At 29.2% G+C, this 26288-nt stretch overlaps 1 protein-coding gene across 2 annotated transcripts; it reads left to right on the top strand.

Moving 5' to 3' along the window:
- Positions 1-1429: 1429 nt before the first annotated feature.
- Positions 1430-26283, top strand: LOC129913064 (protein no-on-transient A-like). Of its 2 annotated transcripts, XR_008771972.1 has the most exons (14): positions 1430-1974; positions 5915-6956; positions 7025-7366; positions 7432-7514; positions 22115-22345; positions 22539-22605; positions 23012-23061; positions 23285-23328; positions 23970-24048; positions 24414-24463; positions 24728-24808; positions 25204-25265; positions 25741-25824; positions 26154-26283. XR_008771972.1 is itself a non-coding variant. In XM_055991477.1 (5 exons), exons 1-5 carry the CDS (start codon positions 1546-1548, stop codon positions 14648-14650), a joined length of 2034 nt encoding a protein of 677 aa, XP_055847452.1. In that variant the 5' UTR covers positions 1430-1545; the 3' UTR covers positions 14651-19739. The 2 variants fall into 2 exon arrangements, 1 of the variants encoding a protein (XP_055847452.1); XM_055991477.1 differs by lacking the exons at positions 22115-22345; positions 22539-22605; positions 23012-23061; ... (5 more) ...; positions 25741-25824; positions 26154-26283 and adding an exon at positions 14513-19739.
- The last annotated feature ends 5 nt before the right edge of the window (positions 26284-26288 follow it).

Raw genomic sequence — 26288 nt, 5'->3', positions numbered from 1 at the left:
GAGGTTTCGTAACGTATAACCCTACTAACAATTTTGCTTCTATAATGCTTTACAGAAGCAACCATTGCATCTGTAAAGGCTTAACTACATACACCACTTTTTGAAAAAGTACAAAAGTGAAAATATTTTTTTCCTGGCATTCCTCCTTCAGCAAAACGCCTTGGGGCTTAACCTGAAATCTTGGCAGCACTGCATATTGAATGTTCCGAAAACAGCAGACACAACAAAAATTTAGAGTTGTCATTTTTTTGCTTTAGGGTATTTCTTGTATTTTTCTTGTATGTTTTACAAAAAGACACAAAAATGTATGCTACTAAAACTAGTTAAATGCATTTTGTCACTCCGAAAGTGAGCTTTCACGTTTTTAAACAAATTCTAAACAATTTTTGAAAAAAATAGTTTGGTAGCACAGATTTAAAACTGTTCAAAACGTTAAGCCCAGAGAAATCTCCGGGCTTAACAAGTAAGCCCACGGGGCTAAGGTGTTGTTGTATTTAACATGTAAAATGCTTAGCCCCGAATGCGTTTTATTTGTCCAGTTAAGCCCGGTGGTAATAAAAAACGCACCTGTTGTTTTCATCAATAAAAATGTCACCTTAAAGTAAATACTAAAAGCAATAACAACAGAAATTAGAGTGAAATCCTGCCAAAAATACCTACTTGCCTCAACTCAGTGACGTCAGCAAGGATCATAAAAGTGTGAAAACCGACAACAAACATGCGCAATGCCATATCTTTAGTAATTGTATCATGGGCACAACAGTGTGTAGCCACCGCATGTGATTTTTCAATCGATTGAAAAATCACTGTGTAGCCAGGCACTATGGTCAGAGTCAAGGCTTAACTACATACACCACTTTTTGAAAAAGTACAAAAGTGAAAATATTTTTTTTCTGTCTAGCGCAATTGTTTTGTCAAAAAGAGTATACAAATTGTTTATTAGACCAAAAAATAAGATTTCATTTGTTTTAATTTTTCAGGCCGAAAAACTATACAAAAATCCGTTTGAAAATGTTCACTTTTGTACTTTTTCACTTTTTGAGCCAATGTAGTTATGGCTTCACTCATTGAAAGTGTATAAACATCCCAGAGCTTCCCCTATCAATGCATATTGCGTTATAGTGTGTATGGGAACAAGTACTTCAGCATATTATTATATGGAGAACTTTAATGGAAAGCTCTATCCTTTTTTTTCTCACACGATTACAATAAAAAAGAAGAATCCACATTGGAAAAATCGTCAAAACTCCACTCCTTGATAAAAGATCATGTCATGCCCCCTAAAATCTAATCATGTAGTCACCTAGTTATAATAAAAATAGTTATTTTCTGAACTCACATTTTTTACGTAGTCGCCCTCTACATTTGAAAATAATATTTAATTTGTAGCGGCATTTCCTTCGGTAAATTATTCGGGAACCATTTTGATTTCGTTCATTCTTTCTTTGTTCGTCGGCCAGCGTGGAAGTCAAAGTTGGTTCGTTCCAGTAATTATTAAAAAAAAGTATTATAGAATTTAGAAAGAAAAAAATAAATTTATTAAATATGGAAGCAAAAACTGAAGGATTAAATGGTAATCCATTACCGCAACGTAATAAGGGTGGCAATCAAAAGAATCAAAACCAAAAGCAACAGCCCCATGCCCACCAGCAGCCCCACCAAAACCAGCAGCAACCCCAAAAGCAAGATCAAGAAAAGCAAATGCAGCAGCAAGAACCAATCGATGTCGATGCTCCTCCAGTTGAGAAAAAACCTCGCTTTGGTAATCAAAACCAACAAGGTGGTGGAGGAAACTTTAATCAAGGTGGAAATTTCAATAATCAAGGTAACCAAGGCCCTGGTAATAATAATCGCGGTGGCGGCGGTGGAGGAGGTGGTGGCAATTTTGGCAATAATAATGGCGGAGGTGGTGGTGGAGGCGGCGGTGGACGTAGAAGCAGAGATCGTCGCAGAAACTTTGGTGGAAGAAATGAGGTGAGTGTGTGTGAATACATATATTTTTTTTCTGTATATATGCAAACAAAATGGTGGCTGATATTTTTTCTTATCGAAAAATATATAAAAAAAAAATCAAGTTTCTGTAAGATTGATTATTTTTTTTTACCGGGTGATTAATATTCATTATGCATTAGTAAGAGAAAAAAATATATTATATTTGTTTGATCTTTGGATATATCAAGGTTATAACTTGTGTGCTATAAAATATGAAATAAGTACGAACGCATAATTTGTAATTAGTCGGCCATTTTCCATTGATTGTTTTTGGAAGTAGCACAATCTATAAGCTAGAACTAGATAAGATACATACAGATACATCGATGCTATCCGCCATTTTATTCAAGTCAATATACAGATGATACTGATACATACTTAAAGTAAGGTTGGCATTGGTATACGAAATTGACAAGGTACTAAAGTAAATGGGATGTTTCTAAAATTAGTTTGGGATACTAAATTTGCTCCTGAAAGCATTTGTTCAACTTGTTAAATGATTATCAATTTGTGCATTCGAGAACGTCGAAAAAGATAAACTAAAATATTTGAGAAGTGAATACAAAAAGCCTTATTTCCACTTTTCATGTTTTACATTTTTTTTTTAATGAAATGCTTTTCAAGACAAAACTACAAATCGTCGCTTTCAAGGTAAAGTGGCATAAGTCGAAATTTGTCATTTTTTAGTTTAGAGCACAGAACTGATTAAAAAAAAAGCGCATTTGTTCTGTGTTATCAGCGCTTTTCTACTTCTTCTAGTTTCCAAGATATGAAAAAGTGCCGCTGTTAATTTTCACAAATATCCCTGTCATTTTGTATACATTAATAGCATTTCTTTAGTTATGCTGTTATCGTTTGTGTTTTGTGTTTTCGAAGAAAACGGCACTAACAAAATGTCACATAAAAAAAGAGCAACACGGTAAGATTTTTTCATCTTTTCGGCTTTTTTGTCGTATTATACTGTTCGTAAGTCCGCTTCTGTAACCGAGTTAATTTAAATAAGAAGAATTTAAATAAGTTTTTTTTTATGTTTTTCGTATATGCTAGAAAAATTGCATTTTCTATCTTTTTCGTCATTAAATAAATAAAATTGACTTAAATAATAATATAATATTTTTATATTTTTAGTTTTTTCTTTTAATAACGTGCAAAACGGAATTTTTTCAATAGTCAGAAAAAAAAACAATTTCGAAAATACTTCTATTTCTTCGAGAAACGGCATAACTCCAAACTATTTTTTTTTTAAATATTGCGTTTTCTATATACCATTTTATGTGTATACCTACCTATAACTTTTGAGTTTTGTTATTTTATTGACAACGAATATCATTTTTTAATGATTCAAAAAACTTCAAGGGTGATGTTAAAGTTGAACTAAAAGTTGAACTCATCTTGAGGATTTTTAGTTTCAACTTACAAATTTGTTTTTATTCACTGAAAATTTACGATTTCAATTTTTCAAATCTAGAGTTTATCAACTTTAGATTTTCTCAACTCCCAAAAAGTTTGCTTAAACTTGAGATTCTAGTTCTTAATGTCATAATTATTTTATGGAAATAAATTCCGAAGGAGATTCAGCATCGCACAAAAAATTCCGAGGAAAAAAATATTCCGAGGGAAACAAAATTCCGCCGGAGATTCTGGATAGGGCCCATTGTTCTCAAATGGCAGTAATGCAATCGTTAAAATATTCCACCCTCTGAAATCATGAATAAAAAAAAAGAAAATTCAGAAACTTCAATTAGAATGACAAAACGTTCAAAATTGCATTTGAAATTGAAAGCATTTTCATTAGACGTCACAAATTTCCCAAGGATATTGTTAAAACAGCAATTTGACCTACTTTTGAATTAAAAATGGGAAGTTGATATTAAAACTAGTGAATAAAACAAATTTCCAACTTGCGTTTCAACTGTAGTTTTGAAGTGAACTCAAAAGTTACCCAGCTTTAGAGTTTTCTTCAAGTTGAGCAAAAGTGAATAAAATGGCCCTAAATGTCTCTCCTCAAATTTAGCTAAATCCGACTTATGCCACTTTGCCTTGAAAGCGACGAAATGTTGCCTTCGATGATAACTGCTAAAACGCATTTATTTCTTATATAAAATGACTCTTAAAAAACTGAATTTCATACAAATCTATTTTACTTTGTCACACTTTTTTGCGATTTCTGCATAATATGTATGTTAAGATGGAAATACGGCATTTTGTTTATTCACTCTTTATTTTATCTACCTTAAATTTTATAATCACCCTTATTTTAGAAAAGTAAATTAAAATGTTCACATTCGAGACATTGCTTACGGCCAATCACTTCTATCACATAGTCCCGATTAATGTAAAATTCAGTTACGAATACGACAAAATTATAATCATAAGCCCCGAACGAAATCAGAATAGGAATTGCCATATTCAAACTCGGACTTTCGGAGTCAGCTGACATACATAAATGGCATCATTATTTTGGTTGTCCCATCTGATACTCGGTTATGGTTCCGTACATCTGAACAAAAAAATAATAAAAAAAAATCAGGTTATTCTTAAGTAGTTTGACTACAATGTTGTAGCTTTTTTTTTGGCCTTTTGACTCCCCATCGACAAATTTTAATACAAAAAATTAATTAAGTAATCAAAAAATCCTTGCTACATTATAGATAATAGATACAAAATTGTTGATCAAAAATTGGAAAGCAATCAGATGCGTAGTTTTTTAGATCTCGATGGTATTTCAAAAAAAGGTAGTTTCGAGATAATAGCAAAAAAAAAACGAAGTCAACCGCGCCCAATGGCTCAATCTTCCTGTCCAAAAATGCCTCTAAATTTTCCTCTTTTTTATTGCAATTAATGATTTAATTAAAAATTAAAAAAAAAAAACAAATTCCATGGTTGCCAGACCCTTTAACAAGAGCCCAACAAGCAAAAAAAGTTATTTTTTTTTGTCAAGAAAAATTCATAAATGTAGGCAAGGCTTAGAAACAAAAATGTTATTCAAATTCTCGAGATATTCACATGGAACTTGGACATTCCGCGGCCAAGAACGATTTTGTTATTTTTTGATGTAGTTAAGTCTTACATACATTGTGCAGAAGTTTTATCCTTCTAACGTTCTTCAAAAACGGATAAAATGCATTTTTGCATTTAAAAGTTAATGCAAATTGTCGCAATGTTTAAAATTGAACGTGTATTTTAAGTGCATGATATGATAATCTGTCATTTTCCCTGAGCCTGAAGACCTTTATCTTGGATATCCAACCAATAGAACCCAAACATCAATTTCGAGACTATTTTAAGACTTTTTTTTCAATTTTTTGTTTGTTTTTTCCTTTTGAAAACTCCGAAACAAAATCTTGAAGTGGTTGGCTTAAAAAGCTTATATTTTGAGTTCCATTGGTCAAGAGTGCCACATTGGCTTTTTTGAACTCTCGTCAATGTTGAGGTTTCCGGGTCAGTTTTTTTTTTTTTTTTTTTTTGTTAAAATTGAGTTCTGAATATTTCAGCTTTACAAGAAAGAAAAAAAAATTAGTTTTTGTGTAACTGGTAGACCAGAATGTGTGTCTGTGGCTTGTGTCTTGTGTCGCTGTCAAAGTTAAAAAGTATGAAATTAGTATATTGGTGCCAGAATACGTAGCTGTGGCTGTGGCAAGGAAATTCGCTGTGGTACAAGTCGAGTCGACTTTTACTTCAAGCTACAAGCGCAATGACTTTTGACGTTTCTAATGTGGTTGCTCAGTTAATATTATTTTTTTTTCAAGGCAATTGACATTTTAGTGCGCCACATAATTCTGTTCATCTTTTCTACATTTTGAGCGATTTTATTTGACATCTTGTACCACGGCGTTTTTCTTTGCCACAAGCGAATTTCCATTCTGTTCAGCCAGTAAAACTAAAAACAAAATTTAAAATATTTAAAAAATTTTTTTTCTAGCAAAACAATGATAACAAAAACAATCAGTCACGAGATGATAACAGAGGAAGCATGGGAGGCGGCGGCGGTGGTATGGGAGGCGGTAATATGGGTGGCGGTGGAAATAAAGATAATATGATGCAAAACAACCGCAACAGCATGAATAATGACAGACGTAGCGGTGGTGGTCGTGGATTTGGTGGTAACCAAGGTGGTGGCGGCGGAGGCGGTGGTCGCAACGAAGACTTCTTCATTGGACAACGTTTGAGAAGCATCACTGGCCCTACCCACGAATTGCCACCAATTGAGTGTGAAGAATCTAAGTTTTCGGGTCGTAATCGACTTTACATTGGAAATTTGACAAGTGACATTAATGAAGAAGAATTACGTGAACTGTTCAAGCCTTATGGCGAGATTGGAGAAGTTTTCTCCAATCCAGAAAAGAATTTTGCATTCTTAAAATTGGATTATCATCCAAATGCCGAAAAAGCAAAGCGTGGTTTAGACGGAACAATGCGCAAAGGTCGTACACTTCGTGTTCGCTTTGCACCCAACGCCACCATCCTTCGTGTAAAGAACTTGAGTCCATTTGTTTCTAATGAATTGCTATATAGATCATTTGAAATTTTCGGACCAGTTGAAAAGGCCAATATTATTGTTGATGATCGCGGAAAACACACTGGTGAGGGTATCATTGAATTTGCCAAGAAATCTTCGGCAAATGCAGCACTTCGTCTATGCGGCGATAAATGTTTCTTCTTAACGGCATCACTTCGACCATGTGTTGTAGAGCCATTTGAGATAAATGAGGACCCAGATGGTCTCCCAGACAAGTCAATGAATAAAAAAACACAAGAATACAATCATGAACGTGGCGTTGGACCAAGATTTGCAGAAGTTGATTCATTTGAGCACGAGTATGGAACAAGATGGAAGCAGTTATACGAATTGTTCAAATCAAAACAAGATGCATTGAAACGCGAACTTAAAATGGAAGAAGATAAATTGGAGGCCCAAATGGAATATGCACGTTATGAACACGAGACTGAAATGCTTCGTCAAGGTACTAACTATAAATTTAATTTCTAAAGTTGAATTCGTTTTATATTTTGTTTTTTATTTAATTTCTAGAATTGCGCAAACGTGAACAAGATAACGAGCGCAAAAAGATGGAATGGGAAAACCGTGAAAAGCAAGCTGAAGAATTCAAAATTCGAGAAGAAGAAAACGCACGTCGTCAACAAAATGACATGCAATCTCGAATGTTGCGTCAAGAAGAAGAAATGCGTCGTCGCCAACAAGAGAATACATTATTCATGCAAGCTCAACAGTTGAATTCACTGTTGGATCAACAAGAAGGTAAACAAGGTGGCCCAGGAAATGTCGGTAGTGGACCTGGTGGTAATGGCAACGGACCAAATTTTGATAACTTTGACAATGCCAACCAAAACAACAGCCCCTTTGACTTTAGAGGTAAATTTGTTTAATCTCCTTTATAAAAATGAATAAATAATAACAAATTAATTCTATTATTCCAGATGCATTATCCGCCTTTGCTGGTGGAAATAACCAAGGCAATGCAGTTGGTGGTGGTGCTGGTTTAGGACCAAATAACCAACAGGTACGTTCATTTTTCGACATGTTCAGACAAGGGCCCTTTTAAATCACGATAATTGATTACATATATTTTTAAGTAGTAGTATGATTAACCAATAGAATAATAAAGAACAAAATATGTTTTAAAATAAAATCTATTCATGAAAAGGAATCAAGTGCTTCGACTGAACTACTATTCTGTCTTATTTTGATTTTTGTGTGCTAGATTATCTTTAATTTTTTTTGTCACAAGGTGTTTTTAGTTTAAATAACCGTAATTTCCTTCTTGTCGTTAAAAAAAAAACTTCTTCATGTTCAGAATAGGATTATTGATAATTTAATATTTTTTGCTTATTTTATGATACAACTTCTTATATTTGTGTCTTTGAATTTTCTTAAATGAGAAGTTTAATTGAGGAATAAACAATCATAGTAGAGATAAAACTGATTTTTTTATTAAATTTAAGAAATTTTAATCTCTGTTGAAAGCTGCAGGGTGCATTTGCTTGGATCTTTATTATTAATGCTGCTTACTTATAGTGAAACATCGTTTATTTAGCTGTTGATAACTGTATTTAAATTTTGATTTTACCGAGCTTTGTAATTATATTAAAGACATTATTGAGATTTTCTACTGGGGGGTTCTTAAAAATCGAGAAATTTAAATTTCGCTCGCATAACACTTCCAGTCATAAAAGTTTTTGGATATTTGTAACTGTCAAGTGCTTGTGGAGTTAACCTCCGCAGGTAGTTAAGCAACCTTTGTTTCTAACTTCAATTAAAGTATTCTTTATAATTTCTTTCTTACCGGTGATTACGAAGTTGTTTTGTCTTTTTTATGTATTTTTTTTCGTACAGAAAACCTTGTTTTAAAACAATTTTTTCATCGCATTATAAATACATAATTTGTATTCTTGTATGATTATATTCAAACAGATTAGAAACATTCGAATCAACTTTTAAAAGAAAGTTTCCCACCGGAATACACCAAAGAATTTTTTGAAATGGATGACATTGATGTGATGAAGGTTCGTCCATTTGTCACAGTTTACACAGCAGAGAATCGATTACTAAAGCTTGTTGAACATAAATACTCAAACTCAATAACAGCAAATTTCCTTTTGACTTTTATTTTTGATAAATAAAAACAAATAAAATCCATGTGGCTTTAACCCTTTCGAACCCAAGCTATGAAAATCAATATTAAAAAAATGTTTTTTTCAGTATTATCGTGTCAAAAACATCACAACTAAGAAATATGAGTAGCAAAAAGTTATGTCCCAAAATAATAAATAGCAAAACTAACGTATTACATATAAATATAGAATGTTATTGATAACTGAATTTGATTAAAACAAAATTGTAATGCAAACTTATTAAACCAAAAAAAAAAAATTGTTAAAATATTATTGCCAACTGAGCTGACGGCAATGCCATAGCTTATAATTCATTTTTATAATAATCATGTAATTACTTTATGAAATCAATAAATGAATTACTTACTTACTTACTTACTTACTTACTAACGTATTATTTTCATGTTACATGTAAGTAACATACACTGCCTATGACCACCAAAAAAAAGTCGGACAACTGTTGAAATAACTTTTTGTAGAACAATAATGTATGCTACTACTTCTTAGCCAAAACACTTTCTGGATTAACAATTTGTATATCTTTTTTTCAAAATTATGACCATATATAAAAAAAAAATTTTTGTAAAAAAATAAAAAAAAAATGTGGATTTCAGTCCCTTTTTCGGTAAAAAAAAATAAAAGTATGATATTTAACTAACTTTTTGTACTAATCCAGTAAGTAGGCATTATTGTCTTTCAATTAAGCGATCGTAACCTAAAAAAATTATTTAACGGAATATTTTTTACAAATTTTCAAAGATATGTTACATCAGAGTAACGCTGGTACCGAAAGGGTTAAAAAGTCTTAACTTTGGAATAAAGTGAGCTAGTTTAAACTTAGCTGATAGAATGTTGAGATTATATTGCTGATATATTTATTTAACTCAACTCTAATATATGCACTTATCTGACAGTTTACACAAATGAAAAAGTACAACATAATTTTTTTTACATATGTATGTAGAAATTAAATGAATGATATTCAATCAATCTTTATTTTATTGTTGCTTCAAGACAACTAGACAAACATCTTATTAGCTAAAAATTCTATTATTCTTAAGTTTCGTACTTTTGATAACCCCATTGACTATCAACACTTGTTATCTAGTTGATTATTAAGAGCTATTCGAATATTGAGTCTGATGGATAGTACATCTTCAATTTTAGGATATGGATCTAGAACTCTACATATTTAAAAAAAAAAAATGTAATTAAGTTTAAACTAAAATATTCACACGACTTAAAAAAATCATCTCATAATTATTTGCATTAATTTATGATGACAAAAAATAGGTACCAAAATAAAAGTGTACAACTTCAATGCATTTTGTATTTGAATACATAATTTATATCCAAAACTTCAACAAAGCACACCTAGTATTTATAATCAATAGGAAATTACGGTCTAATTAAAACAAAACATTACATATTTCTTAGGAAAATTTTAGCAAAAAAAAAACAAAAACAATTTTTTGCGAAAATGTATTGATTGAAATGAATATTTTTATCATCTATTGAAATTATATTATTTAGAAAATGTATTTAACATAATCAGATATACACTCAGTTAAACCTATTTTCATATTTCTGATAAGTAACACAACTTTTCTAAAACTTATTTGGTAATTGCTTAGCTTTGAAATTGTTGTTAAAATAATAAAACTGGGATGAAAAACTTGGCCTAAGTGTTGCAACACCGTATTTGAAATATTTTTACAGAGGTGCCCTTTTTATACTTTACTTGAAAAAGTGATGCTGGAGCTTCATGTAGTTTTGGGACGGTTTGAAAACATCTGTCCTGCTATCCGATCCGATTAATCTGCTTAAACTTTAAACATTCTCTTGTGAATTTAAAAAAAAAAACAAATAGTGGAAATTCTTTACTGTAGAAACGTAGATGGTTTTAAACCAATAATGAAGGAATTGTTAATTAGAAACTACAAATGAATTGGATAGTAGAATAGAGCTATAAATGGAAAGCAAATATATTTCATTTCACTGGACCTTAGCTGCACAAAGTGCAATCTTTAAGCTATCTTTTTACTTGACATTGTGGGGTTAATTTGTTCGTAGTAAAAGACAAAGGAGGAAAGGAGTACTTGTTGATATGCTAGCAAAGAAGCATTTCGCTGGGATAGGAAATGATGTTTTTACGGAACATCTTAAGACAGCTAATTGAAAATAGGATATTGCTATTTAAAAAAAAATGATATTCTCTATTACAATTTTCAATTACTGACTATAAATAAATTGATAAAAATTGAAGCTCAACACTATAATTCTATTGATAAAAGTTTCGGTCATTAAATATGGTAGTCGTGATTATAAAGTAAAATAAAATTTATATATGTACAGTGGAATTCGCTTATAGTGACCTCGCTTAAAACGACATTTCGGTTATAACAACGAAATTTTAAAGAAAAGTTTGGTTCAGCACTATTGTTTACAATATGTTCTTCGTTCTTGTTCGATAAAGCGATATCCGCTTATAACGACTGAAAATGTATCTCTAAATGTAAATGGTCGTTATAACCGAATTCTACTGTAATTGAAAAACGAAGTTTGTGAATTGTGAGTCCGATTATATTGTCAATTGATGTTTGACAATTGTGATGGGAATGATTAATATTAACTCTCTTGTTAAATAAAACGTTTAACGTTTCTCTATGTTGTTGTGGTTCACGTTGTATGTATTTATCTATTTGAAAATATTTATAAAGAACTTGACTGCTTTGAAATACATTTTTAAAGTTTAAAGTTGTTTGGCATCAATTTTTTTATTAATGGTTTATCAATTCATGTTTAAAGATTTTTTTTATATGAGCTTATAAAAAGTGTTCGTCAATTGTTTTCAACTCAAGAATATTGAGGTACAATTTAAATTTTGTTGTTGGATTGTTTGAAGAGTAATGACACAGAAATCCAAGTAAAAAATTATTAACGAATTGTTATTTAAAAGAATAAAGTTTTTGTCGTTATAATGACAGAAATAAAATCTGAACATAATGCAAATACAAAAGTTTTTCTAGTTGCAAAAAAACCTTTTTTCGTAATGGAATATGTGTGCAATTCTATTCTTCAGATTTATCGCTTTTATGGTTTCAATATACACACAGGCCCTTATTGCGAGTGTCGTTTGTCTATCGATAGACGACTTTTTTCGATAGTCGATCATCGAAAATGACTTCTGGTATTAGCCCAGTAGAATTAAACATTTCAAATGGAAAAAATTAGATCGTGCAATTTTTTTTCATAGGATGATAGAGGGGATCACTGGGAGCTTAAAACCAGTTTTTCGGGAAAATCGACCTTGTGCTTAAGCCGCCATCTTGGATTAAAGGTAAAACACGTTTTAGTGAATAACTCGGCCATTTTTGATTTTTGACAAAAATTATATATGTAAAACTTGTAGAAAATTTTATTTTCTATAACTTTTGTTTTAATAAATTTTTCTATATGACCTATATTTTTCGAGTTAATTTGAAAAAACTATACCCCTACTCAGCTTAAACTTTATACCCGCTTTGATTATAGATTTTAAGATCAACGCAATATGGGAGTGTTTTTATGTTTTTGGGGATGATAAATCTAGTTGCAATGTTAGTTTTTGCAAATGCATGAAATTTTATAAACAAAAGGAACTATCTCAAAATCGGTAAGTGTCGTTTTAAACAAAATTGGTAAATATTATAACTGATGTCTAGCAAGACATCGGTTCGGACAAATCGGTTCATTAATGCCTGAGATATGACCAATTGTTTATAACTCACTCTCTCTTTTAAGCTTTTATTATAAACAATTGGTCATATCTCAGGCATTAATGAACCGATTTGAAAAATTCAAAAACTTGCTTTTCTTGCTAGACATCAGTTATAATATTTACCAATTTTGTTTAAAACGACACTTACCGATTTTGAGATAGTTCCTTTTGTTTATAAAATTTCATGCATTTGCAAAAACTAACATTGCAACTAGATTTATCATCCCCAAAAACATATAAAAACACTCCCATATTGCGTTGATCTTAAAATCTATAATCAAAGCGGGTATAAAGTTTAAGCTGAGTAGGGGTATAGTTTTTTCAAATTAACTCGAAAAATATAGGTCATATAGAAAAATTTATTAAGACAAAAGTTATAGAAAATAAAATTTTCTACAAGTTTTACATATATAATTTTTGTCAAAAATCAAAAATGGCCGAGGTATTCACTCAAACGTGTTTTACCTTTAATCCAAGATGGCGGCTTAAGCACAAGGTCGATTTTCCCGAAAAACTGATTTTAAGCTCCCAGTTATCCCCTCTATCATCCTATGAAAAAAAATTGCACGATCAAATTATTTCCATTTCAGCTTAATTTTTTGTACATCCCGACTGGGCTATATTCTGAAATTCTATTGTGAATGAAATTTTTCGTTTTATCGTTCGATCTTTTTCGTTTACAATTTTGCTATCGACTGAAATCGAGTGAACTATAATCACAATAGCAAATATCTTTGTCGAAAAGGGAGATACACAATACAAAAACAGATATTTTTATCGATTTCATCGACTTTTATCAAATCGAAAGTTGAACGACACTCGCAAAAAGGCCACAGTCACTCGCATAAATATTGGGCCAAATGAATGTGGTTCATTATTATTTCATTTAGGAAAGAATATATTTAAGTTCCAGGAGAAAAGCTACATGTCCATTTTTAGTCAAGTAGTAGTATTTAAGCCTTGCTTAAAAGAATAAATACATGATGTGCCTGTAGTACTAAATTCTATGGAGAACAAAATTTAAAATAACGTTTTTCTCGGAATGATTTGGAATGGACTTGTGCTGTTTTTCCCCTGAACCCTTCGTACATACATTCATATGTATTTTGATTGATTTTGCTTTTATAACAAACAATTTATAGAAAAGCAAATATCTATGCATTTTTCAACACACTTAATAAATTCCTTCTTTTTTTCACATTAAACTCAAGACAAAGATTTGACCCGATAATTTTGTAACTTGAATCATAAAAAAATCATTCCAAACGACCAAGTTTGAGACCTACAATTTTTTACTCAGGGGATCCAAAGTGATTTCGAAATTTACATACGATTTTGTCAGAATGTTTGGTTTTTTAAATTGTTGTTATACGATCTTTGGTTTATGAATAACTTAAAAGAATTTGTTTCCTCTTAGAATTTTCCGATTATAATATTTTTTCGAATATATTGCTGCATTTTACTCAAATTATAAATTTGAAACGATATAAAATTATCCGCAATCAACGAAACAGAGCTTGTTTGTTTCAGGGATGGGATCGGCTAACGCGATAGTTGATAATCTAAATCGACAATTTTTCGACATCGCGTTAGTTTGAACTAAGGTTTGTTTGTTTTTTAATATTTTAATACATGTTATTTCTGTGCAACTTTTTACGAAAATTTAAAGAATTATGCTTGAACTACTGGTATACTGTAACGGATTTTTGGGGTTTGGGATTATTGTTCTTGGAAAAATTTGTTGTTCTACATGAATTATTTTTGGAAATTTCTGTCTTACTTCAAAATTATAAAATATAAATACATATTTGCTATCTTGCAAAATACATAATTTTAATTATATGTATGGATGCAGTCATTTATTTGGGTTTTAAAGGGGAGTGTGAATTCACACATCAACTATTAAAGACTTTTCGATTTATGATAATGTTTACTGAGTTGTATTGATATTGTTGGAATACATTTATCTGAATAGTATATTATACATGGTTTGTAACTATTTTTTTTTACAAAAAAAATACTTAAGTAATTTTTTTTTCAATTTCGATATTTTTGGGGGTATTGTGTTATGTTTAATCTATATAGAAACTATTTCTATTTTTTGTTACATTATTCACCCGTTATTAGGAACAATTCAATCCATTCGAATTTGGTAATAATCAACAAAATCAGAACCAAGGAGGTGGTCCAACTAATCAGCGAGGCAATAACGGAGGCGGAAATAATAATAACAATAAACCATGGGAACGCAGAAGACGTTTTTAAACAAATTATCTTAACTAAAACATAATCGTATTATATCATCTTTAAACACACTGCTCTTAAAGGAAATAATGATGAGTTTATCATTAACTAAAGTATTGCAACAATTCCTATCTTGAAGAAAAAAAGATAATTGCAAATTAGATAACATTTTTAGGCAAGAATGATAAATAACAAATCATTCATTTTAGTAATTCATTCAATTTTAAACATCTTATACTTACTTGACTTAAATTAATTCATTTCTCATTATAAATAAAATATTAGTATGATTAAGTCGATAAAAATAAAGGAATCTTAAGCTTTGTAAACCTCACCAATTAAAAAACAATTGTATTCGCATATTAAGTGGGACATTCAATATATGTTTAATGTGTATTTACAAATAACTACTGTCTTTTTTTCTTAAACAAAAAATAGGCCCTCAGTATGAATAGCGAATCGAACTAGATATTTTCGTATTATGAATAGCGATCAAAGCTTGTTTCGTAAAAATTAAGTTTCAAGTATCGAAATGATAGTAAATTTATTTACCGCGGTATTATGAATAGGGAATATTTACACTTTCATATTTAAACGCTCCCATTCGGTGGAACATTCGATTCGCTATTGATAATGAGGCCCATTCAAAACTTGAAGAATTGTTCTTGTTTGAAAAAATTTGCATGAGTGATTTTGAAATTGGAATATGTACTTTTTGAATTTTTCTTTATTTTATTTTGCACGATATGTGAACTTTATTTATGATAGGAGATGTAGTTACGAAAGAGTGTTTTATTTTAGAAGGGTGTATATGGATATTCAACTTTGAAAAATCTTAGTTAACAAACTTCAAAAAATACAAAATATAAATGTGGTTCTATAATAGCATTAGCATTTGTCCGTTTTGAAGGGTTGATTTTGTGGTAAATTATGCCTTTCAAGCATTAGTATATTAAAAAGGAATTTTATACTCAATTTAAGGGCGATTCCATGGTAACAAAAATAATGTCCATGAATGGAACATTCTTTTACTTTTATATAATAGAGTAAAACAATTTTTTTATTTTAACCATTAACTAAAAATAAACAAAAGTCTGTTGGTAACTCACGTTACAATAATCGGACACGAGTTTTAAGAGATGTCCATGAATGGAGCATTCTATTACTTTTATAATGGGCCCTATCGTGAATCTCCAGGGGAACTTTGTTTCCCTCGGAATTTTTTATGCGATCCTGAATCTACCTCATATTCGTTCCCATATTTAAAACATGGGAAATATTCCCAGAGAAATTTTTATTCACGATAGCCCCCAATAAAGTAAAACAATTTTTTTTAATTTTAACCATTAACAAAGAAAAAATAAAAGTCTGTTAGAGTAACTCACGTTACAATAATCGTGAATACATCACGTTCATGTGGAATTCTTCTATGGTTTCCAAGCTTATTTAAAATTACTTATACTCCATGAATCAAATTTCTAGCCATAAGGGTATATAATAAAGAATCCTTTCTTGTAAATAGTGATTTGCTATTGGAAAAAGTAAAAAGTCTACATACATTTCATGTACACATTTCGTGTGCACTTTTTCATGGAATTACACTTTAGTATAATGGGACTAATTCACTTAACTTTTTTTTCTGGTGATACGTTTTCAATTCAAAAAACGAGTTTTCATCATCATAAACATAAACGAATGCACGCCAAAGTCTTCTGTGAACGAATAAGTTAAAAGTAAAGAGTGTTTCGTTTGCAATTGCTTACATTTATTTGCTTGTGAATACAAAAATTACAAAAAATGTACACAATAACAAAATTAATATTTATCGCTTTTAAATATTAATTTTTTAAATTAATATTTTTATTTTATAACAATTTTACCAAAATAGAGTTTTTTTTTGTTGGACATCTAATTAAAAACAAAATAAAAATTTGTATTTAACCTTAGTATGTACATATTTCTGTATTTTAAGATATCATTATCTTAAAATTCTTTCAAAAGCCTCTTTGCTTCTGAACCTCACGGCATCATCGCTCTATGGATTCGTTATCTTGCTGAATCTTCCAAAAACGAATTTCACCCGAAGGGAGTTCACATTTTCCGCTTAACTGTTTTGTTTGCTCTTCGCAAAAATTTAAGTGAGATCTTTTCTTTGTTGTCCACTACCTCGCTTATACCTGGAAAAAAGTTAAAAATACAAGGAGTTTTACGAACGTGAACAGCTTTTCCCCCGAAACTTACAATAGATGAAAAGCAAAATTCGATTTTCCGGGTGGAATTTTGCTCACAAAAAACTCACAATAGAACTGAATATATCTTGTCAAAATTCCATCCGTTGGGTTGGGTTTAGCTTCTGTTTTTTTATCGCCAGCTGCGTGTTGTTTCTTCTAATACATAATATCGAGCCTTTTCCGCCAAATTATAGTAAGCGACATGGCCCTTACGACGTTTTTGTTTACAGAAAAACCTTAATAATCTTTTGTTTTTAAACTTATTGCAGACAATTTTGATGTGAATCTTTTCTTTAGCATTAATTGATTTAATTATTACAAAAAGTTGTATCTTATTCGTTCTTAATGTTGGAAAAATACAATTATATGCTGTCCATAATTCATAATTTAATTTGGCGGGAAGGGTCGATATACTACTACTGGAGCTAGACGAAAATAACAACAGTACATATTTCCATATTTATTGCGACAGGTTCGTAAATGCAGCCATTGTGTTTGGACACAGCCCATCAACGATAGGGAAACATAAAAAAAAAACTGTTGTATTATTTTGAAAATGGTCCAAAATCCTGCTATTTAAAAATACTAAAGTTCGTAAAATGAATATAATTGCTTTTATTAATATTAAAAAAATTACCGTTCACTTTTACAATACTTAATTATTAAATTATTTTGCTTGTTTGTTAAGTTTGTGGAATTAGACCAGTTTCAAAATGACCAGGTAATAAAAGTACTTTGTCATTTTTCTTGATTCTGTAATATTTTTGTAATTTCAATTGAACAGTTGTATTGTATGTACGTAATTTTTTTTTTTTTTGTGTTTATTATTTATTTTTTATTATTATTGTCAGTTAAAAAAAAGAAACTTGATTAAGAGTTACGTTAGTTCTTTTCTTCACTGAAGTTGCAGTTGAATGCAGAAAACTTGATTAATTCATATGAAAAAAAACTTTCTCCGCTCACAACAATAAAAAAAAAATTAATTTGCAACTGGAAAAATGCTTCGGATGTTAAGATGTTGAGAAATTTTCTTATGAAAGTAAATACCAACCTTTTGAACTATTTAACACCAAATAATGTACTTGATTATTTTCTATTGCATTTGGTAAGTATAAAACTAACGGTACGACCTAGGTTTTATTGAGTAAAGAATAGAACTTGGGTCGTACCGTTGAAATAAAAAAAAATATAGAATCGGTTTTAATTTTTTAATTAATGCCTGATTTACAACATTTCGAGATGGCGAGACAAGAGCGAGACGAGATTTTTTTTGGGTCATTTATTTTTTTGGGTAATTGTTTATTTTTGACAGGAAATATAAGAATGTGTGTGAAAAGAAGGAAGTTAATTGACGAAATATCAATTTCACTCTCACAACGCCTTCGTCTCGTCGTCTTGCAATATTGTGAATCAAGCATAAGACCCGATTTTTGTGAAAAAATTGAGCTATAATATATAATGTAGTTTGAAAGAAAAAAAAAAAACGATTAAGATCATTGTGATCATTGGTTAAAATCATTTCTTTTTTTTATTTTTAATTTGTCTATTATCAGGGCCAGTTTTTCAGTGCTGAGTTAACGCAGAGTAACTTAATCCAGTAAACAAGAAGCAAAATTTCAAATGAAGATTGATTCCTAAAACGCTGGATTGTACAATATTTGAAATATATTTTTCACTTGGTTCAGAGTTAACCCTGGGTTAAACTTTGACCCTCCACTGAGAAACTGGCCCTAATCAACTAATAAGCCTTAACTACTATTTAAACATATTTCCCGTAAAAGAAAACTGTCAAAATAATGTAGACAACTTGAATTATGGTTTTTCACAAATCAATTGCGCTAGTTAGAAAAAAATATATTTTAATTTTTTCAAAAAGTGGCCAATGAAGTCAAGTCTACACAATTTGGAAAATAAAAAAAGCATACAAATTAACATTTAGGAAATTAAAATAAATTCAATTAGAACAATAAGGTTCAATAATGTATTGGTTTTTCAATTGAACTTGGCAACCGATGGTCATGCGAGATAATATAATCCGTTGGTGTTGTTCTATATTTCACAAACTGGATTGTCACGTGGGTGGTAATGTTTTGAAGATTGTTTACATTAGAAAATGGGTATATCATCTGAACAACCACTGGGATTTTTAAGAACTTGTCTTTGTGTTTATCTTCTCTAAATTGTATTTGATAAACCTCAGTTTAAATTAAATAACAACTATGAATACGCCTCAATGAGCTTGGGAATCGCATAAGGCAATTTTAGAAAGCGCTGAAATGAAAAAAATATTGTGTGAAGCTGAAATTAATACGTTTTTCATTTGACCCAATGAAATATTATGCAGAAGAAAATTAGGGGAAAATTAAACAACTTATTTATACTGATCAAGAGTGAAAAAACACATCAATTTGTATCATACGATTTTACTTAATTAAACATGTTAGTTGTTAAAAGCTTATTTAAACCTTAGATTTTGGTCCTGATGATTTCGTTTAAAAGAAAAATATAATTCCATGTTTATAAATTATGGGGGTTATCGTTAATAAAATTTTCTTGGAAATGTTTCCGTTGTTTCAAACATGGAAACGTAAAAATTTACTTTTGAATGTAGTTTTCTTATCTGTTGTCGAATCTGACACGAAGAGATTTTGTTTTCAAAAAAAAACCTTCAAGTTGTGTGAAAAAATTGTAGTGGAAATTATGTTTAGCAAACTTTTCAGCATGTTCGTTTATTTTTCAATTGCTTCATTTTATTCTATTAATATGTAAAAAACACAATGTTCTTTTGGCAGTCAAACAAAAGTTTGGGATCGCGTTCTTTTTTGGGGGAGACAAACATTTTATGTGACTTTGCTTTACAAATAAACTTGCCGACTTAATTCTTTGCGCTGGAAACGCTGTTTTCCATTTCCTTAAAAAAGAGTTTATTAAAAACTGTCATTTTTATATAAATGGTACAATAAAAGAATATTTTATACATACATAGCATTTCATTTGAGCCTAAGAAAATTATAAAAGAAACCATTTGTAAAAATATTTAATATTCAAATATTAAAATTCGTATATCGTACGAAGAATTTTGGGCGGGCACTGTATGTATTTAAAAAAAATTGAGACATTAATAAAAGTTCTTTTAACAAAGTTAAAAATAAACTCAAAAATTAAGATTCGGTTTGCAAAAGTTGAACTTCTAACAATTTCTTAAAATTCAAAAATTAGAGTTTTTTTCTATTCTTCGCGTTCACATTTTGAATACGCAAGTTTTAACCTTATTTTTAAGGCGCTGACAAGAAACTACTTCATTATTTTAAGCTTAAAAGAAAACGTGACAAATATGTAATTTTCAAACGATTCCAGTATATTTCCTTTAAAATTTTAAAGTTAAACAAATCGAGTCGACTCGGAGAAGTTTCTTCCTAATGAGACATCATAAATTTAGGTACTTATTGAAATATTAGATACATTTTAAAATATCTTCTTAGAAGCTTTAACATTTTATTTTTGAGTGAATGATACAGAACGAAACATTTTTAGAATTTTGTTTAAAGTACAAAGAATTGCGAATTGCATTAAACTTGAGCAACTTGGTTTCTGCGAACAGAGACTGTTTCCCAGATTAAAAACAATTTTTGATATTTTTTTGTATTAAGTTTAGTTTTTACAAAAAAAGGCTATTTCACAGATAGAAAAAGAGAGTCCAGTATTTCGTTTTAGTTAATGAAAGTAAAATAAATATTTATGCAGCTCAAATCTGCGTATCAGTAGCCTTAAAAAATCTTCTTATCAGTAACTTTGAGAAATGAAATTAAAAAATAGAAATTAAACTAAAAAATAGAATCAAATGGTTTTTGTAGTTTAAAAATTGATTCCATTAAAACTTCAATAAAAAGAAACCACGAAACTAAGATTATTTTGATATTGACTGAAACAAAAAGATGTCGGTTTAGATAAACATTTCATAACGCAAATATAAAACTTTAACAATTTGACGGCTCTCACAACGAGATTTATTGGAGTGAAACACATAGTCGTATATGAGCTTTCTTCAATTAAAAAAAAATTATTATGTCGTTCTTCAGAGGAAACAAAAGCTGACAGAGACTGAAAAAATAATTTATTGTATAATCTTTAAAGTCACAAAAAATATGATATTCTTCAAACTACAATAATTGCTTTTGAGATACGAGAATGCCAGTCTTGTACGCTTGAGGTAAGAATTAAACTATTTTTAATGTTAAAGGGTAATAACTTTGCTTTTTTTCTTTTACAAAAAAATGAAACAACCTGATTTATCAATTGTTTTATAGGTGTCTATATTATGTATATTTTTTCGAAAGCTTTTGTCCTCTGTGACACTTTTTTAATCTCACCCAGATATGTTCATTATTAGGATACTATGTTGAAAACAAAATTTGTATCTCTATTAAGGATTTGGAAAACTCTTATGACATGGATTAGCTAAATATCTATAAATAAAACTTTAACAACCGCTTGAAGTGATAATGAAAAAATCTTAGCCTCCATCGACTTGGAACCCGTCAGCGCTTTTTCTAAAACAAATGAAAACTTCTTCTCATCTTTAAAAATTTGATGTTTAATCTTTAAAATGTTATTACTATTCGAAGCATATTATTAGAAGTCCAATGTTACTCTACATTGGACAAGCAGGCTTAATGAGAATCATGGATTGTGAACCAATTGTGGAGTACATTATAAATGTTATATGAACTGCTTGATATTCCGAGCAAATTCTTAAGTTTTGAGTATGCTGTATGACTCGCTATTCAGTTTGTACAAAAAAATCTTATGTTTACTTAGACTTAATATTTTTAAGCAGTTATGTTATCCAAAAAAAAAAAAGTATAACTTCTATAAACGAATTTCGTTTTCAAAGTTTGTCAAACAGAATACTCAAAGCTTAAGAAATAATGCTATTTAATAAAAATAAGAAAATAAATATTATAAATACATTTTTTTCTCTTTGGCATATCTGGGCCTTTCTCATTTGAAAATAATATTTTCACTCAGCAGTCTTCACTGCAAACAAAAATTAATCAAATAAAAACTATCTTTACAAACTTAGAACTAAAAAAAAAGAAGTTTTAAACACGAAATATATAAGAATTTACATAAAAAAACGTCTTAAACGTCCTTATAATATAAATCGATTTCAAGCTTCTTTTTTTAAATAAAAACAAAAGAACAAAATAATTATTACATTGATTTCTAATCTAACAATCTATATCGATTTCAGTTAAAAAATGCTCAATCCTGTTGGTGAATTCTTACTGGAATATAACATTGGATACAAACATTGAAATTGATGCCTCATCGATTTCTGTCTAAAGGAATACGGATATGGAGTCAAGCATTGGATCTTAAAAAGGAAATTTGCTATCCAAAATATAATGATTTTCGACGGAACTTCTATTTGAATGCTATGCAAGATGGCTTAGCAAGATCCAATTGTTACATGCTCTGAAATGTAAGTGTATTTTCTTTAATACATTTACTTTATGTACATTAAAACATGTTCTTATGATGACAAAAATTACCGTTTGATTTTTAATGAAAATAAATTAATGGCTGCAATTATTTGCACTGAAATCATGTGAAATTTATATTATTTTGTAATAATAAAGGAGTTAATTTCTAACCAAATTTTCTTTCATTTCCAGATTAATCACATGGAAATGTATTAAAAGAAGAACAGTTTCAATTGGGCTATTCCAGACATCCTAATGTGTGAGTATAATATTATATAGTCCTTTCAACATATTTATATATATATTTTTTAAGTATTGCACAATGATTATAAACACGGATCTAATTTCTGAAATTACCTACAAAAATCATGTTGCAATTTATACGTAATGAGTGCAAACTATACTTAAAATTATATCTCATAAAAATTTCCCTGGGATCGAATTATTTAAACTATCCGAATTCGCTCTTCTATTTGAAACTCTCTCGGTGCTAATTTAAAAAAAAAAAGAGAAAATAAAGGTAAAATCCATTGGATATTTTAACAGTTAATGGATTCCGAAGGAAACATCCCAGAGAATTTTTTTTTAAGTACATAATAATCCCTTATAAAAAACACAACCAAGTTTTTATTTATAATAAAATTTTAAACAAAATTTATTTACAGGAGCTCCGAGCAATAAAGGAAAATATTATCATCCTTGAAAGAATACCAATGTAAGTTATAATTTTATTTTTATCTAATTTAACTTTTCTTTTAATACATGTACTTTATGTACATTTAAAACATGTTCTTAATGATGAAAAAAATTACCGTTTGATTTTAATGAAAAAAACTTATTGGCTGCAATTATTTGCACTGATTTCAAATGGAATTTTTATCATTTCTTGATCAAAATTATAATAATGTTATAAACGAAATTTTCTATTGTATTTTCAGGACCAAGCAAATATGATCTTGTCTGGTAGTTTGGATTATTGGATGTGAGTATATTTCCTATACATAATTCATAGATAATTTTTTTTGTATGTATGTAAAAAGGTTCCATAATGATAAAAAAAACGATCCAATTTCTTAAAACAATAAAACTTCAAAAATTATGTTATTTTTCGAAATTAGTGTAAAATTTCACTCCATGCCGTTTATTTAAATGCCGTTCTTTTAAATTTTCAAAAAACCGCTATTCTGAATAGGTATTTTATGATTTGCTCGGCAGAAATATGTTTTGTTGAATTCAAATTTTGAAATTTTTCGTTAAGTTCAATTTTGAAAATTTATAGCATAATATCTTTTTGCAAACTGCTACAACAGTGCATGGTATTTAGTAATAAAAAATAAAGTTAGAAGTTTCGTTTTTTTAAATTTAGGACTGTTTACTTGTTTGTATCAAATACATTTTGAGGTTCTTAGGAGTGGGTCTTCGTGCCGTTCCTATGGACTAGTTGACAAATTTCTGTACATACTAAAATAAGGACCTTTTTTTAATGATGACAATAATTACCGTTTGATTTCTAATGAAAAATATTTAATGGCTGCAAATATTTGCACTGAATCCAAATAAAATAAAAAAAATTGTAATAATATAAGCGGCACGTTATTAATGAAATTAATTTTTTTTTTTCAGGGTAAATAAAGAATACCGGCATTGGAGAATAAGCTTTTCGTCTAAGAGTTTCGATTGGATTATTGAAGACATTTTAAGTGTAAGTATATTTTTAATGCTCTCACATTGTATATATTTTTTTTTGTAAGGCAATGTACGCTGATTATAAACACGGATCTAATTTCTGAAAATACCTACAAAAAATCATGTTGTAATTTATACGTAATGAGTGCAAAGTTTTACTTTAAAGTGGTTGTTTTTTCTAATGAAAATTTCCATGGGAATATTTCTCTCTTTCGGAATATATTTTGAATTTCTCCGAACTCAAATAAAAAATCTAATAAAAAATCTAATGATAAATTTCAAAAATCCCATCGAAATTTTATTCGGTATAACCACCAATAAAAACAAATACTATTAACATTTTATTTGTAGTAATATATTTATATAAAAAAATATTTACAGGAGTTCTGAGCTATTAACGGAAAACATTATCGTTGGAGAAATACAAATATGTAAGTTTTAATAGTTTTTTTTTTTGTCTAATATGAATTAATGTACGCATCATTACAAAAAAAAACTGTTATAAGTTTAGGAGTAATATGCATACATTAGCTTTATAAACTTTTTTAATTGATGAAAAAAATTACCGTTTGATTCTTAATGAAAAATAATTAATGGCTGCAATTTTTTGCACTGAATTAAATTGAAATTTTTATTTTTTCTTAGTCATAATACAGACAAAAGGTTAATAATGAATTTTTCTGTTGAATTTTCAGGAACATGAAAATGTGCTCAAGGGTATTAAAGACAAGATCTTGTTTAGCAGTATCAACAGGATTATTGCATATTTTTTTTAAGTGAGTATACAGTTTTCATATAGTTCATATATAAAAATATTATTCACCCGTATTGCGATTGTCAACTATCAATTGTTGAATAATACTGAAATGTGGTATTTTAAAACCAACAGTTAGTTGAAAACTAAACTTTTTTTCTAAACTTTTGTTAGTTAAGTAATAAGATATTGAAATTGAAATTTGATCAACCATCAATAAATTGTTACTTGTAAATCGCAAAAAGGGTGATTATGTATCAAAAAGATTGCACAATGATTATAAACACGGATCTAATTTCTGAAAATACCTACAAAAAATCGTGTTGTTTTTTATACGTAATGAGTGCTTTAATTTTGAAATTCTCTTACATTTAAAAAATAAAGAAATTTATCATAAAACAAAACCTTTATTTACAGGTATTCTTTACTTGATGCTTTTGAACCAATTGAAATTCTTCATCCAGAAAGAAAAAAAAAATGTAAGTACAAAAGGGAATCGAGTGAAATTTAAAACACATAAAACCGCTTCTACTAGGTTAATTAATTTTAAAATCAAACTTTTGGCTAAAGTCCCCTTACAGTTTATGGCGTTTTAATGTGTTTTAAATGCCGCTTCATTAAATCAGTTAAACTGATACACATTTTAAGAAATGACTTGGACATATAACTTTAAAAGAAAATAAGGTTTAACTTATGTATAAAAACGTTTTGTTTTTCGTAAAAAAAATGAAATTGTGAAGTTTTATTTTAATTAATTTAAATGTTCAAGTCAAAAAAAATCTACATAGGTTAAAAAATTGTTTTAATATGATGAAAACTTAATAAATTGTCTTCTTTTCCCGTCATAATAAATATTGATGACGTCTTAGAATCTGAAAACATACTATACTTGTAAAATGAATAGGCATACCACATACAGTCTGTGCTCAAACAATTTTTTTTTCTATTTTCTAGATAAGAAGACAAACATAGAAGAAATACTGATGTCCACTTACACCTCTTAAAGCAGTCAAAACAAATCAATTTTTCATAATGAAGGTAAGAAAAACTTATAATTAAACAATTTAAGAGTTGTGATTATGTACATGTATCAGGAATGGTCCTTATTATGAATTTTCCGAATTTCTATGTTTAAAACGCCGTAAATTCTGAAAACAAAACAGAAATAAGGAAACTCCTTATTCATATGCATATAACACAGAATATAAATATTAAATGAAGATATCCATATTAATTTTGTCTTCTTTTCCCGACATATTTTTTTGATGACATACATTTCTGATAGTATTTTAAACATTATCAATTCCTTTTTTTATTTGTCAAGAATATCAAAAATAATATCACAATTTTTATTTTGTAATTTGCAGAAGACAACGAAGACGTGTAAAACGGGGTTACTCTGTAATTATTTGAGCACTACATTTGATAAAGGTTGGTAATTTCATGCATTTTGTAAACCTAATTAACATTCACAATCGATAGCAAAAAAAAAAGAAAAAGTG

The sequence above is a fragment of the Episyrphus balteatus genome, chromosome 3 (assembly GCF_945859705.1).
Source record: "Episyrphus balteatus chromosome 3, idEpiBalt1.1, whole genome shotgun sequence".
NCBI lineage: Eukaryota > Metazoa > Arthropoda > Insecta > Diptera > Syrphidae > Episyrphus > Episyrphus balteatus.
Note: the sequence above shows the minus strand (reverse complement) of the source record. Positions and strands in the feature narration are given on the sequence as shown.

Coding starts and splice junctions, on each gene's coding strand:
- LOC129913064 (XM_055991477.1), top strand. CDS start 1,546: ATGGAAGCAAAAACTGAAGGATTAAATGGTAATCCATTACCGCAACGT. Junction 1,975..5,914: donor ACTTTGGTGGAAGAAATGAG/GTGAGTGTGTGT, acceptor TTTTTTTTCTAG/CAAAACAATGATAACAAAAA. Junction 7,367..7,431: donor CAGCCCCTTTGACTTTAGAG/GTAAATTTGTTT, acceptor CTATTATTCCAG/ATGCATTATCCGCCTTTGCT.